Source organism: Anabas testudineus, chromosome 16 (genome assembly GCF_900324465.2).
Source record: "Anabas testudineus chromosome 16, fAnaTes1.2, whole genome shotgun sequence".
Lineage (NCBI taxonomy): Eukaryota > Metazoa > Chordata > Actinopteri > Anabantiformes > Anabantidae > Anabas > Anabas testudineus.
The window spans coordinates 16,310,476-16,325,815 of NC_046625.1; the positions used below are offsets into that span (position 1 = coordinate 16,310,476).

The 15,340-nt window shown below is 39.7% G+C and overlaps 1 protein-coding gene across 1 annotated transcript in view; it reads right to left on the minus strand.

The window, feature by feature from the left end:
• The window catches only part of dnah5 (dynein, axonemal, heavy chain 5), a 69,769-nt gene that overhangs the window by 21,359 nt on the left and 33,070 nt on the right, over positions 1 to 15,340 (minus strand). The window contains exons 54-70 of the mRNA XM_026371515.1: positions 14,860 to 15,073; positions 14,534 to 14,757; positions 13,235 to 13,433; positions 12,933 to 13,105; positions 12,580 to 12,710; positions 12,273 to 12,426; positions 9,879 to 10,146; positions 9,233 to 9,356; positions 8,991 to 9,098; positions 8,148 to 8,262; positions 7,549 to 7,725; positions 5,945 to 6,148; positions 4,959 to 5,138; positions 2,582 to 2,719; positions 1,079 to 1,214; positions 687 to 868; positions 356 to 490 (exon numbers count right to left, since the gene is read on the minus strand). Coding sequence (XP_026227300.1) covers positions 356 to 490; positions 687 to 868; positions 1,079 to 1,214; positions 2,582 to 2,719; positions 4,959 to 5,138; positions 5,945 to 6,148; positions 7,549 to 7,725; positions 8,148 to 8,262; positions 8,991 to 9,098; positions 9,233 to 9,356; positions 9,879 to 10,146; positions 12,273 to 12,426; positions 12,580 to 12,710; positions 12,933 to 13,105; positions 13,235 to 13,433; positions 14,534 to 14,757; positions 14,860 to 15,073 — 2,862 coding nt within the window. The remainder of the gene's footprint in view (positions 1 to 355; positions 491 to 686; positions 869 to 1,078; positions 1,215 to 2,581; positions 2,720 to 4,958; positions 5,139 to 5,944; positions 6,149 to 7,548; positions 7,726 to 8,147; positions 8,263 to 8,990; positions 9,099 to 9,232; positions 9,357 to 9,878; positions 10,147 to 12,272; positions 12,427 to 12,579; positions 12,711 to 12,932; positions 13,106 to 13,234; positions 13,434 to 14,533; positions 14,758 to 14,859; positions 15,074 to 15,340) is intronic.

Genomic DNA, 15,340 nt, shown 5'->3' on the forward strand with positions numbered 1-15,340 from the left:
AAAAGCATAATGGAACAGATTTGATGGCAAACAGAACACTGTAGAAACTTGAGACTCTAGGACAATAATTTCAAGCGATGTCAAGATTTTAAAGGCTGGTGAATATCAAAATGTCACGTTACAAAACTGGAGGATTCATACACTGTATGGCCATAAAAAAGTAATGACATTGATATACTGACATAGGTTGGATGTACAATAGATGGGTTTTAAATCTTATTTATGAACCACCATTCTGTAATGAAGGATCAATGACAAGAGAAATATAAAAACAGAGAGAGAGAGAAACACATGGTAGTTCACATGTTTTAGGGCAAAATCACAGAAAAACAAACAAACAAACAAACAAACAAACCTGCAGCTCATTCCTGGCTTCTTTGTTCTTGATCCAGATTTTTCCCTGCGTTTGTGGGTCAATAAGGAGGGGGAAGCGTGCCGCTTTGGTGACAATGATTCCATTCTGAATGGAAAGGTCATCACTGGGAAGCCCCTGTAAAACAGAAGACAAACCACTGGTAAGGCTCAATTCAGCAAATGCCATCTGATTTATATGCACATAAATCATCTGGTTTTATTTCTGTATTCTACCTCTCTATCCAGTTTTTGTATGAGCAAATATTTATTCATATTTATTTGACATGGGTGTTACTATTCATTTGATTTGGATACCAAAACAGATCACTGACCTGCAGGTTCCATTCACTGACAGTGGGTGTATCAATGAGCAGCTCGGTCAGATTGAGGTTTTTGCCAAATGGTATTCGACGGTGCTTCAACTCCCGCTGCCAGTCGCTCAGCAAGAGATTACGAAACTCCTGGTTGAAGGGGCCAGAGTAAGAGAGGAATGCTGTGGCCAGAAGAACATCGCCTGGAACAAGAGTAAAGATTTTAATGCAAAAATATTATTGGGAAAACGTTAATATGTTATCAGCATATTACACTTAAAAGGTTTAGTTAAAGTGACGTTTTGACTATTGCTTATAACAGTGTAAATGGCAAATCAATGTTATCAATGATAAGAGACATCTATTTAATGGTATAGCTGCAAAAGAACAGCAAAGCCTGCTGTAAAACCCACCAACAAGGCGTTTGGTTTGGGCAGCAAACTCTTTGCTCTGCTCTGTCCATCTCTCCTTCTCGCCTGCGAGACCACTGATGAGACTGGATGCCGTCTGCATCTTGTGTCTACAGCGCTCCGCATCCTCCAGTAGCATCTGTTGAGAAAGAGGGGCACATAGGTCAGCAGCTTGATCTGTCTGTGCCTTTATCAATCAATCAATCCCTCCCGCTGTCACTCAAAACTTCTATCTAGACATATTTATACCAATCTCAAGTCTGTGTATATAAGGACACAGTGTGCATGTTCGTGTTAGAAGTGAAGTAATCAAGTCTTTATGATCTCTTAATCACTGTGTGACTTTCTTCCTGGGGCATCATTACAAAGACATGCAGGTTAGTTTCATTTGACTCAGGTGTGAATATTGTCGGTCTTCTAGTATCCATCCAATCTATTCAGGGTTGGCATTTCCATCAGTCTGGAACAATGGATGGATGAATGTGTTTGCATTTTCTATCAGTACTGTATGCTTGTCCTCTTTAACTGCCCAAATTAGCTTTCCTTTTCAAAAATATACCGAGGTCAACGGCACCTTTAAGTCATTTAAAACAATTATCTCTTTGTCAGCTGCTCACAGGCAGTAATGAGGTTGTTTGCCCAAAAGCAATAATGCCATCAATACAGACTGTCTTGTTTAAATTTCTCTTAGCATATCAGTCAACAGCCACTGTCTGAGCTCAAAACACTTCTGGGATGAGGCCTTCAATCTTGCTTTTGGTCCTTAGAGATTAACAGCTCTGCATCTTAATCACAAAATTTAAAAAAGAGTCAGCTTGGGACCTGGGTTGTCCAGGTTCTTTAATCAGCGAGTGTTGATGCACATACTGTTCCTTTTACATGTTGTTGTTTATCATGGAGCAGGTCCTGATGATGAGATGGGAGAACACACAGTAGAAACTGCACACAGTTAACATGAGTGCTATTTTTATTCATGCAAAAAGCGACATTTGGGTAAGTCAGGGATTTACATTTTGTGCAGGTTATTACAGGCCTTAAGGCTGTGTTTAGTTTAGTTTAGGTAGCTGACATTTGTAAATTCTGCTTATAGGCCATCATATGTCCCATATGATGTGTGTTGTTCTGAGTGAATCAACTGAAAGGGAACTAATTGTTCCGACTATAAATTCTGTTCCCTAAAGGAGAGGATGGAGCTACATCATGTTGACCTGCCTCACAGCTCAGCTTGGTGAGGAGTGGCTGTTGAACTGAGGGGACAGCTGTGGTGACAGTGGTTTATATGTGCAAGCAGGCTGCACATAAAAACAAAATGATCACATTATTCAAATAAAAAATGATGGCATAAAGCTCCAGGTGTACAACCAGCATCTCACCTTAAGGATGTAATAATGCTTCATACTGTATGGTCTAAATGTTTCACATGCCTTTGCATCACATATTGTTCCTTTTTTATGTGGTAAACAGAGTGATATTTGTGCTTGTAGGTAGTTAAATGAAGCTGTTGACCTGTTTCTCCGACATTGCCTTCTCATACTCCCCCTGTACCACATCCAGCTCAGCCTGCTTGGCATCCAGCTCAGCCTGAGCCTTCTGAAGGTCCACATTAGCTATGGCCAGACGATTCTGCTGCACTGCCAAGTTAGCCTGCAAAAGAAAAGGAGGGAGGGAGAGGGGGAGGGAGAGAGAGAGAGAGAGAGAGAGAGAGAGAGAGAGAGAGAGACATAAAAAGCTTGTCAGGGTGATGGTTGGCCTTGCAGGGAGACAGAGAAAAAAGACAGAGGAAGGGAAGAAATGGCAAAAGAGAAGCTAAAGCAGACAGGGTGAAGATATGACTGATTTAACAGAAACAGAGAGGAAAATGTTTTACTGCAAAGACAAATGGGGACAGTTCTGCTTTTTTAGAGAGAACATTTTTTTTTTCCACAACTATGAAAAAGGACAATTTAAGTCAGTGTTTTATTCTGTTCAACACACAGCTGAAGTCTTGCCAAAACAAACAGATGCAGACACATGGACCTTAGATAGACATTTACAAGAAAAGATTGCCAATAAATGGCAACAGAGGGGTCATAAGAAGGGCAGGAGAGGAGTTTTCTGGAGCTTCCCAGTCATTTTCTGGGCTGAGCTAAGGCAATGGAGAAAAGGTGGAAGAGGTTTAAACAGAGGGAATTAGGGTGTGTCTGAGTTTGTTTGGGTGGTCTGGGAAGGAGGATGTCTGAAGCTTTCATTTAATATTAACCGACATCTGAGAGGAGCATCTCTGCCTGTCCTCCTGCTCGTCTGTCTGACCAACTGTGTCTCCGTCTAGCAGCCTGGCTTACTAGCTTACAGAGAAGCTACTGCTGTGCTAGAAACCAGAAAATCAATTTGCCAGGCTGTATTTCTTGCTAAAGCAAAAGGTCAGAGCCAAACAGGAGAAACAGGAACTTCTCATGGAGACTGTAGAGACAGAGTTAAATAGAAAGAGAGAGAGAGAGAGAGAGAGAGAGAGAGGGAGAGAGAGAGTGTCCATATGTGCATGTGTGTGTGCATGAGAGAGACAGATAGATTTAAAGGATAAGAAGAGGGAGAGGGAAAGAGGGACAGAGAGAAATTTAAAGAATAAGAAGAGAGGGAGAGAGAAGATCAAATGTAAAAGAGAAAATTGGGTGATTTGAAAAAGAAAGCAGGGGTGGGCAGAGAAAACAAAATGCAGAGAAGATGGAGGAAATTAGATGTGCCACAGAGAGAAATAAGTAGAAAAATAATACCCGGTAACAAGGAGGGGTGGGATTCTGGTTTAAAAAGAAATGTAAAAAACACACTGAGGGAAATCAGTGGGAAAGAACACAATCCTAAACGAGTTGGTGCTTTAAATGATCGTAATGTGTTGTGCATCCACAGTGCATCGGCAGAAGGAAAAGCCAGAAGAAAAAAAACTGATCTGGGGCATTTGCATGAAAATACTGGGTTTAGCATGCAGGTGAAAACAGCTATTAGTTGGTTGAATATTGTTTATTGTGTGCTGGACATAATTCCAATACTGCGAGTCCTCCTGTGAGTCAATGTGTCTCTGTGTGTTAATCAAGGATTGTGTGTGAAGCACATTCAGCTCTAAACCCTTTCCTGCTGTCAGTCTTCGTGCAGTATGAATACTGACAGAAACACGAGCGTGCAGCTGCACAGAGGCAGTAAATGCATAAAGTTAGTATGTAAAAAAAAAAAAAAGTCAGTGAGTGATGTAAACAGGACTAATGCTGAAAAATCAGAAGTCATTTTACTTTATATAGTGTCGACTTTGTCTTCTGCTGAAAAACAATACTGACTGCAAATATTTCATTCTAATGTACGAGTGATTTTAGGATAATTAAAATGTTCTTTGGGTTTGATCTTTATGTGTCCCACTCAGGACTCTACTATGTATTAGTAGGAGAGACGTTCATGCCTACATTTTCTGCCTTGGAAGAGACATTTCTGGGTTTGTAGTAACAAGAAGACATTTGAGAAGGTCTCAGGAGTTTAACTTGAGATACAATTTGATCATTAAATCATATTTTTATTTCTATTTGCTTATGATAAGTGGATAAAAGTCTAATTCTTTCTTAGTGTGTGTGATACTGTGAAACTGTTACTGTTAAGAAGGTGTATGCATAAATCCTCTCTGTACTGTTTTTGTACGTTGTAGTTTTGGTTTCGAAAAACAACCACTTTCTTCTAGTCTAAGTGTTCGGTATTCATCAGGGTGGCAGACTGGCAGGCCATGATGTTGTCTGTGTTGTTTGGGGTGATAATGACATCATTTAAATCTTAGGTGAGTCTGCTCCAACAATGACAATTTTTAGTCTCACATACCATCTACAACAGGGTTATTTTACTTTCTGCCACACAGATCGACTACACCTACCTTCAAAGGTAAGACCTCCTTGTTGATGGAGAAGAAGGAAGCCATGGCTTTTGTCCAAGATGCAAGGCCCGCTACGTTGCCACACACCCTTTTGGCCGTTTCAATGTTGTAGTCGGGCATGTCAAAATAAGGCTGCAGCAGCTCAACCATTTCCTCATTAATGGTGTCTTTTGGGAATTGCTGCAGGGGAGAGAGGGAGGTAGAAAATGTATAAGGGAGAAGGGAATAAGGAAACTAATATTCAAACTCACATTAACCAGACTGTTAGTTACTGTTACTAAAAATCTAAAACTACACCACATTAGAGAGAAAGCCAGCAAAACATGACAAAGCTTTAAGTAACAGTGAGTGTGAGAGAACGACAGAGGAAACGAGAGAGAGAGAGAGAGAGAGAGAGAGAGGGAGGTGGGAGGCGACATGTAAAGAGAACCGGGGGAAAAAAGGAGGGCAAAGAAGCCATGGTAAGACAGATAGATCTGAGCAGAACAAAACACAGAAGAGAAAGATGTGGGAAAGAGACAGATGGACAGAACAAGGCAAAGAAGCAAAAGGAGAGAGTCCTAGTGAATTGGTTTGTAGCAACAAGAGAAAAGAAGGTAAGAGATATCAGTAAATAGAAGTTTTAAGAAAAGCAACAGCAAAACCAGTGAGGGAGACAAAAGACCAAGTTGAGACAAATCCAAGACATGGATTTAAATTTAAGAGGTGAATTCTAAGACCATAAGATGCTTTCACGCCTACTGTAGCTGTGCCTAATTTATACATCAACACATTTCTTTGACTGAACTAAGCTCAAATGTTTGAGAAGTGATTTCACTTCAGAAACATAGTTGGTGGTCTGCTTGTTCTTGATTTCATCATTAATGATGCAGTACATAATATTACATAATACCCAAGGTAACAGTTCTGAAGTACTTGACAAGCTTGATCTATAGTATATGCTACTTCCAACTAAGCTGCATATATTTGATTTGATTAGTCCCTACCTGCAGGCTGCCCAGGAAGTTTCCAGCTGTCATCAGTTTTAAGGACTCCTGCCAGGACGGAGTGTTGCAGTTCTTCTCCGGGTCCATCTTCACTGCGTTGACTCGCCGTTGGAAAAGCAGCAGCACACAGTCCATGATCCGCATGATGAGGTGGGGAGGGCGGCCAAGTGTCCGTACAGTGGCAATGTCTGATGGCTTGATGGTCTGAGTGGGTACAGAGATTTAATTTAGTCTGTGTTATATATTTCATAGAAAGTCTATTCCTTCTTTTGTGCATCACTAGTTCTTTAAACTGAAAAGAGGTAAAAGTCCACTTTATATCTGCACAATATATAAATTATATATGTGAATTTAACGGTGCTTTGTTATTGGTCCGTCTAACAGGACAATGATCCCAAGTGCTAGGAGTTTCTAGAGTGCCAGTCACTGTCACTTGACTTCAAACCGAAGGGAAATCACTCGTGGAATTGAAGAAGAGGACTACAGCATGCAAACTTAAGAATACTGGTGAACAGGAGGCCATTCCCCCTGATGAATGGGCGTTGAGTCCATGGGAACGATGCCAGAAGCTGGTGCCTGGCTATCCATCACAGCAGCAGCAGGTGATAACAGCAGAAGAGTGAGCTACTAAAGACACTTGTCATGAAGGGCTTGGATCATCTCGAGAGTGCAGCAGTCATTAAATTGTTCATATTTGATCTGTTCATTGCGAACAGCAGAAAGTTTGTCCATTTTACCTTTACATCCAGTTATTGACTGGACCTCTATGGGAAAGGTAAACAACTGTACGGTGTGTAGATTCATATTAATGCAGCACAGTGTCAAGCTAAAAGTGATGCGAACGTCTCTAATGCGACCTGAATAACCTTAAGATGTTAATTGTAAGTCTGCATCACAGTGATAAGTTTATATAAAACCCTCTATGGCACCTAAAATATTGTTGCCTCTTTGGAAATCTCGGGTTTCCATCCACTGCAGTGAGACAGAAATTCTAATCAGGGATCTGCCATATGAGATGTGTATGTAACAAACTACTGAAGAGGACAGCTTTAATTACAACGCAGCTGCAGGCCCCAGAGCATCATACTAACCATAGACAGTCTTGTTGTTAAGCACATGCACACACTAGGGTAAGAAAGCCGTAGGCAAAACCTGAATGGGACTACACATAGCAAGCCACAGAGGGCTCTAAGTGGCAGCCTAAAGCAATACAGAGTAAGAGAGAAAAATATGGGGGGGGGGGGGGGGGTTAAAGAATTAGGTGACACAAGCACAATAAACTGTTTACTGACTATCTGAAATTCAAATCAGCTCAGCTCTAAGGAGGAACTAGAAACAGGTGATTAACAAACTGAAGTCACAACAGTATTATTATTAATGACAGCATTCTGGACCAGCTAAAGTTAAAAGAAATTCCTGGTGGTTCAGACAGTTACAGTACTCACTAATAATACTCAGTACCAAAACTGTGTATGGGTGGTTTTTCAACTCATTTTTATTTAACTGGGATTTGCACCTGTACATGTGACAAATAATGATCTATAAAGACACCTGGAAATCCCACATACAGTACAACTTAGTAGTTGACAAGTCGCATACTGTACCTGCAGTGCAGCCTCTGCCTCCTCAAGTGCCGGCCGAGCAGCTTCCAGTTTCTCTTCAGCTATGGCCTTGTCAGCTGAAATACTGTCCACAATGGCCTGAGCCTTGTCCTTTACTTTCTGCACTTCCACCTTTACTCGCTCTGCTGCCTGGGCTTTGACTGTCACTTCCTTCAACACCTATGAGTATAAACACACACACACACACACACACACACACAAAAAAAATCTCATCTTCACATTTGTACAGACACACAAGCCTGTCAGCATAGATGATAATAATAGTTGCAAAGTAGGGGTTAAACTCAACGTGGACTTTTAACATTTAACACTGTTGCCATTACGTTTTTCATCATCACTCTGTATGTTTCAGTGTGTTCACTAAAGACATGAATGATCACGAGTGCTTTTTATCAACTTAGACATAATGTATTTGCTGATATTTGTAACTTTGACTAAGATCAGATCACATTTCATGATCACTTTATGCAGAAAACCAGGACATTTTAAATTCTAAAATTGCATAGTTTTTTAAATTACAGTCCACTCCGTCTGTACAGGCACTCTCTAAACCTGAACACACACTCCTGCCTGAAACCTACCATATCAGCCTTGTCATTGGCAACATGTAGCTCCTTCTCTTTCACCTCCAGCTCCTTGCTGAGTGCAGCAACAGATTCTGATGCTTCCTTTAGCTTCTCGAGACCTGTGTTCATCCTAAACAGGAGAAATATTTGACACAGTAAAGTCACATGTAATTCCAGCATACATGTTACATATTGCTCCTATGTGCTAGATCTGAACATCCGCACCTGAGGTATTGTTTATCGTAAATATCTACCAAAATGTCAAGATGTATTACATGACATTTCAACTGGACCTCTTATCCATTGAGCACCAGGTGGTGCAAATATTTGCGCATGTAAAGAGAAACAGAACTTTTTCGTATTTGGTTGCATTTAGCATATGGCTGGTCAAACATGTAAATGTCATGATACCCTTTCAGTAATTAGATCAGGAACTGACACAGAATATCTGATTAGCAGATGGAAGTTGTTTGGTAATATAATAATTTGTTTCATGATTTTGAACAGTTCTGGACTGAATCCGTAGATGACAGCTTATTTCATTACTATGACCAACAACCACTCTGTGCTAGTAGAAAGTCATAATAATTGACTCAAATTATGATCAATCTGTGACAACTCTGAAAATTCTATTTTTTAAGACATGCACGATTCATGCTTCTTTGTTGGAGAGAGAGAGACAACCACTTTATTAATCATTTGTTAAACAAGTTTCGTACAAACCATCTCTAAGTGTAAAAGATTTAGACAAATGTATGCAACAGATGAGGGACAGTAGTACTTCGCTGCTGACTCAGGTCTGCCAGTAAAAGCTTTTGATTAAATCAACACAGCAAATGTTTTGTCACAGCCGTTTACCTGTTGGCCAGCGTCTGTACTTCAGACCTCTTCTCCTGATAGATGGTCTTGTAGCCCTGAATGAAGGACAAGTAGGATTTGGGCGTAACATGGGTGGAGCGCCTGTATCTAGATCCAAAACACATTACAAATGGTTAGTTAATAAAGCTCAATATCCCCTTTATTCTGAAAAGAAGTTCCTCTCAGTTCTTATTCTATCCTAATGACTAGTACATGCCACTAATAAATGTAAAATATTGTACCTTTGGAAGTAATCCACACACTTCTCTGCCACACCATCGTGGAAGGAGCCCATGCACTGGACTACCTCACTTTTGACCTCGGGTGAGCAGTCAATGTCATAGACAGACAGGAAGTGGTCTGAAACTGAAGAACATGATGATGGAGGAGGAAGACTGAGACAATTACATAAACCAGTTTGGCAACTGTAAAGATCATTACTGGTCTATTCCCTGATAGAAATTCTCATTGATTGAGCTCCAAGCAGGAATGACATTAAATTAAAAAGACATTAAGGATCATGTTGCATAACTATTACTTTAACATCAGAGCCAGTGTCATCCAGTGATTCAGTAAAATATGGAATTGACTTTTTATTTATTTGGATGTTTTTTAAAACCTTATATTAGCATAATGAACTGGAAGCATTTTTAAACACCACAATGAAGCAGCACACAAGCATTATTACAGCTATAATTTCATGTAACAAAGATACATTGAAAAAATTGTATTATGTTCTGACTCTTCAATATTTAGAAAGCACAGGCTGACAGAATAAAATAAGTTTGCCAGTTCAATCTGACTTTATAGCAATGAGAGAAATAACAGTAATGACTCTAACTCGAAGATGGAGTAGAAACATACAATACTGGGAAACATACAACGTACCTGCCACAAGAGCATCTTTTGGCCAGCGGCTGAACCAGTCCATCGTGCAACCAGATATCAACGCTGGAAACTTCAGTGCTCGGTTACGGAACTTTTCCCCGACAGGTGAGAAGCACAAGACGACGTGGAGGTTCTGTCGCACTCGTGACATGAAGTACTCATACAAGTTTTCATTGGTTGGAGGTCGCCTTGGAAACTCCCGCTTCATAACTGGGATAAGATCTCCAAGGATCTCGTCAATCTCATCACGAGCAAATAAGTTGGACACCTGAGAATAGAAAGACAAAAGTTCTCACAGTCACAATCTAACAGTCTCATTATCTAGTCGCTATCCATCCTTATATCAGTGTTAGCTTGCCAGTGTGTTCTTAAAACTCTGTAGAGGCAACACAGAATTGTTAAATCTTTCTGTAAAAAAAATTATTTTCATATGCACAAAACAATTCTACATTTTCATTTTTTAACCATATTTAGATTTTTGGTACAGTAAACATTCAATCCCAGTTCTGAATTATTGAAAGCATCATAGCACACATTCAGTTTTATTTCATTCATCTTGAATCAAAAATGTATTAGCAAACGTGTTGCTAAAAATATCTAATATATATAATAATATTGCATAAATGGGTTGTGTAATATTATTAGTAAGTTATATTTTGCAGAAACACGTAATATTCAGCTTTAACAATATATATGTACCTAATGGGGACTAATGTTGTAGAAACCTCAGTTCTCAAAAGGCTCATTACGAACATTCAGACCCTGCTGATTCAGCTGAAGCATGAAGAGGTGAGTTAGCCTGAGCTCAGGAGCAAGTAATTGTGTTTATAATTGAAACTGCTTTAGTTTAAGAGTTTGTGAATAGGACACATCATTTCTAACCAGGCTTAATTATTTTATCTGTTAGAACAAATCTCAGCTCATGGAGACCAGAGTAACCCAGGTATACATTTAAAAGGTTTGCTTAGAAAGCAAATTCAGAACCTGCTTTGACATTACTTTTAATAACCAGTAAACTGTAATATGTAGTATATTACTTAATTATATGTAATATATTTGTTTGGGTAAGTATGTTAGTTTGAATCTTAATCCCTTACAAAGTCAAAGCCAATATTTCCACAGTAACATATTTAGAATAAAATATATATAACTGTGGTTTTCATTTCATAACATGCAGTACTTCCAACATTTTAGTCGACTTCATGTTTTTCTTTTACCCTTTACCATATTAGTATTGACATTTAAAAAAGCAATTGCTTTAAATATGTTGTTTATAGTGAAGAAGCTGTGGTAAGTGTCTGTTTCTATTTGCTTGGCCTACATCAGCTGGATGACAAACAGAAACAAACGGATTTAAATGTTTATTTTTGATCATTTATTCTTTTTCCGGGTTGGGCACAAATGAGTAGCCTCTTGCTTAAGCCTCTCTCATTATATCTACCATCTTAGCCTCTTGGTAAGGAAGAAAACAAAAAAACACTGGTTTCATTCAAGAGTATCACACAGAACCTGTCTGAATTGAACCAAAAGTGAGAGAGGGACTGGGAACACTGAGGCAGAGAGCGTGTGTCTCGGGGGTGATGTGTTGTTGTATTTAGAACCACTATTTGCTAGGTTATTCTCACATAAACAACAACCGCTAACAGCTTGCTGTTTCTTTTTGTTTTCATCTCTGACACCTCTGTCACCGTCACTCACACACCGTCACCATAACACTTCGGCAGCACAAACTTATCTCTCTCTCGCACCGACATGCACAAATACAACACATAAAGCTTTTACCTGCACACAAACAACACCCCAACACAAACACCACTCTCTGCTGGTCCCTTCAATTTACCTCCCGTGGTAGAGCAGCTGCTGCTTAAATTGTTGATTGCCAGAGAGGTAGAGGAGGAAGAGAATGATGAGAGAGGAGCAGGTGAAAGAGGCTGGGAAAAAAAAGGATGGATAGGGACCTTGATGAGGCAGACAGCCACACAAACAGAGCAGATGAAAAAGGACAAGGACTGAAGGTTTCAAGAAGAGAAAACCGGTAAATAACGGTGAAAAGAGGAGAAATGACTGAATAATAATATAGTAATAGTGAATAATATATATCATCACTAATGTTCCAAACATTTTCCAGAGAACACTAAATATATGGAATCTGTACGTACTGTAGTTGACTTCTCAGATTCTGAGGATGATGGTTGTGTGTACATAATGAGCAGAAATACAAGATGCACTCCGCTTAAAGATACAAGACAAAACTACTGCAAGGTAACAGTTTAGAAAGAAACTAAAACAAACATATGACCGACAATATTCAAACATTCCCAAACTAAACAAGTTCATATTAAATATAGATTACTATCGATGATTTATATCTTTTTGCACTTTTTTAATGCTGACCTCTCCAGATGACAGGACGTTGTTCATGTACTCGAGAAAGGACTCATCTTTGATTTCGTTGTCTGTAAAGATGAAGCTGATGCCTTTGCCATGCTGGCCAGCTGTTCTGTACAAACTCTTCAGGTCGTCCATCAGGTTGGCCGTGTTGTACGAGCTGGCAAAGAACAGAATACATTAAATGAATGTGCATTTGAAGTTTGCTGTATGGATTCTGAATGACTGCCAAAGACAGCATATAATACCTGGATAGCTTCACACGCATGCACAGAAGGAAAAATAATTTATTACAAAAGTCACATGAACTTACCGTGTGAGTGTGATCTGGAAAATCTTGTATCCAGCTATGAATGAGGCCAGTCTGGTCAGGCTCTGTTTGCCTGAGCCCCCAACACCCACCAGCAAGGCATTTCCACCAGGTGTCCGAATTATCCTTGACACCTACTCAACCCAAATACAAACAAAACTACGATAAGGGACTGTAAATATTTCATAATTTGCATGTGACAAAAAGGTACACACAAGAGATCTTTCAGATACAAGAAGCACGAGCACTCAACAAAGAAGGATCACTGTCTCAGGTCACCTAGACCCTAACCATCAGGACTAATTGCTTAAACCTAAGTCTAATTCGAGTTTAAACCCAAAGCCTTTGTAGAATACCTTGACAAGATGCATCATAGCATCCTGAAAGAAGACCATGTCCATGCCAGTCCCTCTGATGCCCTCATTGTAATGACTCAGGAACATATTGAGGCGCTCCTTCAAACTCTTAAAGGATTCAATGGGTTCATACACCTTTGGTAAATCAAAGTCTGAATCTTCAGGCTCCTCTCCTGTGAGCAAGGAACATTTAAATAGTAAAATGATCACATAAAAGCAAATTTGTGTATTTTTTAAGAGAGAAAAACAAACACTGCTGACATCATGCTGTCTTTAGATGTACTGCATTGAATAACCAGTACCTGTAGCCTCAGGTGCGTCTCGAAGGAAGTCCACAAAGTATCTGTCTACAGCATAGTCCACTATGTTCTTGTGCTCCTCGCCAAGCTCCTCATCTACCAGCTTTGCCAAAGTCTGGTCAAACCACTCCACATCCTCAAGCATGGTAAATCTGTCCGCTATCACACGTTTACACTCATGTTTCCACAACGCGAGCAGCACCTGGAAGTTGTATTTTTGCTGTCATTGGCAGACAAAAACCTTGTACCGGGAAAACCTGCACATCTCTGTATGTTTCATTGCATACGTGAATACAAAGAGAGCATAGCCAATATGACAGACTGTAATTTTGTAATGGAACCACTGTATTGAGCAGAGACGCACTGGATCTTACCAGACACATTCATTAAGACAGGTATTGATTTGATGTAGAATTAGAATTCTTCACATGCAGCCATGTCATCATGAAATGAAACCCTGGGTTAAAATGACATTTATTCTATATTCTGTACCCTTGTCTTCTGTTGCTTTTTGTGCTCTAGCCCGCTGTAGTCTAAGCCTTCTTAGTTGACCTGCCCTCAGCAGTTCAACAGTTGAGTATGTTTGCTTTGACTCTGGACAGCCTGCGGTAGAATATATATTTCATTGTATTCAATTATTCAGTGAGGCCACAAACCAACAGGGACTTCGCCACCTCAGCAGGAATTGAGCCTGTGAGGGCAAAATTTTCAGATGTTTTTTTTTTTCTCGTCTTCAATGAAAGAACATTTATGTCTCCAACACTGTAAACATTGGAGTACTCCAGATCTCAGTATATAATATAGTTAACAAGCTGTACTACATAAGTAGGAGCTTTGATCACTGTCAGACTCTCTTCACTACTCCAGTATATTACAGAGAACTCTGCACTGTGCTACACCACTCCTCTCTGCTTTATTATTCTGCTCCCTGTGCTGTTTTCACACACACAACCAGAGTACTCTGAAAAAACAGGTTAAAGCACTACAGTAACCTGGATACTGTAAAATCTGCATTTAAATAAAGTACTATACATTGAAATTAAGGCTGGCATATTTTAAGTGCATTTAATATAAAACCTTTCTAGCACTGATCGATCATGAGAGAGAGAGAGAGTGCACAGGCTCACTACTGATTTACACCTACTGTATTTAATGCTATTTCTTGTCATCCTATTTAAAATTTTTTGTACTTTTCAATCATGCCTGTAAAAACTCTATGTATATAACGCCTCTCCTGTAGAACCCTAGTCATGTTCACCATGTATCACTTAGACATCAGGTTATCAAACCCTGTTTTTTCACCTGGACCGAGTTGACCACCTCAGCGTTGGTATTGAGCATTCCTTGCCAAACCCTCGACAGATCCCTCAGGTTGAATATGTAGTGAAACTTGGCAGGAGTTGGAAGCATCTTGATCTTGGTCAACTGCCACAGACGGCGGGTCAAAGACACCAGGCAGGGCACCATACTCCGAACCTCGTCAATGAAACCACGGTTTGCACAGAAGTGGCCCTTCCCAATCACACCTAAACATCATGGTCGATGTAATTATTAATAAACAAGCAGGCTGGCAGCACATTAACAGTCAAATCGTTTGATTTACCATCAGTAATGTTTGTACTACCCACCAAATATCTTGTCTATGGAAGCACTGGAGGGCAGGGTACAGTTAAAGACAGAGAACTGCCTTTTCAACCTCTGTGGGATGTCATTACGTCCACCGCCTGGATGAATCATAGCTGCCAGAAACTGAACGTCCACAATAGTTGTGAACTCTCCTGGTTTCTCCAGATTGAAGAACCCATTCTGCTCCATCAGCTGCCGCACAATCTCATTAGTCACCTATAATGAAGGGCGAAAGAACAACTTAAGCAAACAAGCTTAAATCAATTAGTCTTACGTGTTATTAGTTCACCTTTCTTAGCTGTTATCAGTAATTTTATTTTATTATTTAACTAGGGCACCAAAGTGTAAAAAAAACTGTAAAATTTAAATGATTTTAATTAATCATGCATTGCTTATTAAACCTTGTACAAAAGAAAAACTAATTTAGAGGTATATCATCCATTGGAATATGTGCCATGAAGTCGTGTTAAATATTTTTCCCAC